Below are 2,500 nucleotides of genomic sequence, written 5' to 3' on the forward strand. Positions count from 1 at the left end.
ATGATAATAGGAATGTGAATAATAATGATCATTACAACGATGATGACAATAGTCATAACAGAAATAATTAATAATGACGATGACGATGAAGATAATGATGATGTGATGGTAATGATAATGGTAATGATAATAATAATAATAGCAATAATAATAGTAATAATAGTAATAATAATAATAATAATAATAATAATAATAATGATAATAATAATAACAAAAATATAACAGTAATAATAATGATCATAATAATCAAAAAGAAAATAATTAATAACAAAAACAATATTAACAGAAATCATAATAATAATGATAATGTTACTTGTAATAATAATAGTAATAGTAATAATACTAATAATAGTAATGATAATAATATAATAATGATAATTATGATCATGATAATGATAATGCCGATACTATTATAATAAAATAATCGAATAAGAAGGATAATGATAATAATAATAATAATAATAAATAATAATAATAATAAATGATGATAATAATAATAATAATAATAATAAGAAGATAATGAAATAGAAGACAATATAATAATAATAATAATAATATTAAACGGAACAAGGATAACACTTACATAAAAAAGCAGTCTTTGGATTGGAAAAAATGAATGAGAGAATCCTTATGTGCAGAGCCAGTTTCTCTCCAGTGTTTATTCGTTACATTTGTTGCCTTATCAACAACAGCGTTACAATAAAACGATAGCAATAGACAAGCAATGAGATGGCATGATCTTCGAGATAAGACCCTATCTTCGACCTATCTGGTGTAGGTAATGAATTTGCATAGGGCTTCTTATTTGCAGTGGTGAGAGTATGAATGGAGTTCCCTGGGTGACCAAAAAAATAAAGGTCACATGAAAACTAGAGCCAAAAGTTGTCTCAACAAAACTGAACTGGCAACTTCATCGTGCAGGGGTAGATCGACATATATAAGGACGGCAGTTCGAAATCCTTAGTATCAGTTCGAACTATACTCACTAACATGAAGTTTGTAAGTAAATCTGTTATAAATTGTGTCCATCTGTTTTGGCGTCTAATTCTTTATTTATTTATTTATATATTTTTTCGTGTGGAACCGAAAGGGTAAACTCAGCATCACAAGGTGAAACGAGAATATATAGTATATATTATATATATTTATATATATATGTATGTATGTATTTTTTTTTAAATAGGTAGTATTCGCTGTCGTGGTCGCCGTGGCCTGTGCCGACCGGCTGTACGAGCCCCCATCGGTTCGTGCTGACTCCGACGAGATCCCAATCTTGAGGGACGAGCGCGTGATCGAGGACGACGGAAGGTACAACTTCGACATGGAGACTGGCAACGGCATCAAGGTGTCTGAGTCTGGCTCTCCTGGAGACGAGGGAGCCATCAATAGTGCCGGATCCTTCTCGTAAGTAAATAGTTGGAAGACCTATTTGCAAAATTGAATTATATTTTGGTCGCAGTATTATGAGACTGGTAGGTACGCTATTAACCCATTGCTACTTTTTATACTACATGTTTTCTTTTGTTCGTGGCAGATACACCGCTCCTGACGGCACTGACGTCCACCTCCAGTACGTTGCTGACGGAAACGGCTTCCAGCCCCAGGGCGCCCACCTGCCCGTGGCCCCCGAGTTCCCCCACCCGATCCCTCAGTTCGTCCTCGACCAGATCGCCTTCGCCGCTGAGGAGGACGCTCGCCAGGCCCGTGGAGAGGTCTCCCGTTCCTATGGTGCTCCCGATAACTAAACTGGACGAATTTTACGCTAGACAACGATGCAAATCACTTAATTTCTATGTATATATTATTGCAGCTAATTTATTGCTTCGATGTAAATAAAGATAGTCGAACTGCAATATAGGTTTAAACAGTCCAAAATACTGAAAACACTAATGAATGTCAATCATATGAAGACCAGAAAACACATTTCTTAGCACTCTACTTGTTCTAGTAAACAATATTGATATGAAATACTCTCAAGTTACATTAAATGTTTTGATTAAAAAAATGTTAGAATGACATCAGCCATGGATACTGACGCATAGAAAGGTAGAGAAAAAGAGAAAGAAGCAAAAGAAGATAGAGAAAGAAAGAGAGATGAGATATAGATGAGATAGATATAGATAGACAAGAAGAGAGAGAAAAGAGAGATAAGAGAGAGAAGAGGAGAGAGAGAGAGAGAGAGAGAGAGAGAGAGAGAGAAGAAGGATAGAAAACGGAAGAGAGAGTGAAATATAGATAGATACATCCACACACACACACACTCCAACAACACACAAAAACACTACCCACAATTACAAAAACAATAACAAACATAATAATAAATATATAAATATATAATAATTAAACATATATACTATATATAGTATAATATAAAGTAAGATATATAAAAATATATATAGTATAAAGAGAGAGAGGGAGAGAGAGAGAGAGAGAGAGATATGAAAGTATAGAAAATCGAATCTAGTGAAATAAGATTAAGATACCCAACGTCTGTGCTTAT

General features: G+C 33.8%; 1 protein-coding gene across 1 annotated transcript; it reads left to right on the forward strand.

Annotated features, from left to right (window-relative positions):
- The first annotated feature begins 933 nt into the window (after positions 1-933).
- Positions 934-1,853, forward strand: LOC119576497 (cuticle protein AM1159-like). Its single transcript, XM_037924184.1, has 3 exons — positions 934-999; positions 1,184-1,404; positions 1,535-1,853. The coding sequence occupies exons 1-3, from the start codon at positions 991-993 to the stop codon at positions 1,743-1,745; spliced, it is 441 nt and encodes a 146-aa protein (XP_037780112.1). The 5' UTR covers positions 934-990; the 3' UTR covers positions 1,746-1,853.
- The last annotated feature ends 647 nt before the right edge of the window (positions 1,854-2,500 follow it).

This window comes from Penaeus monodon, chromosome 9 (assembly GCF_015228065.2).
Source record: "Penaeus monodon isolate SGIC_2016 chromosome 9, NSTDA_Pmon_1, whole genome shotgun sequence".
Lineage (NCBI taxonomy): Eukaryota > Metazoa > Arthropoda > Malacostraca > Decapoda > Penaeidae > Penaeus > Penaeus monodon.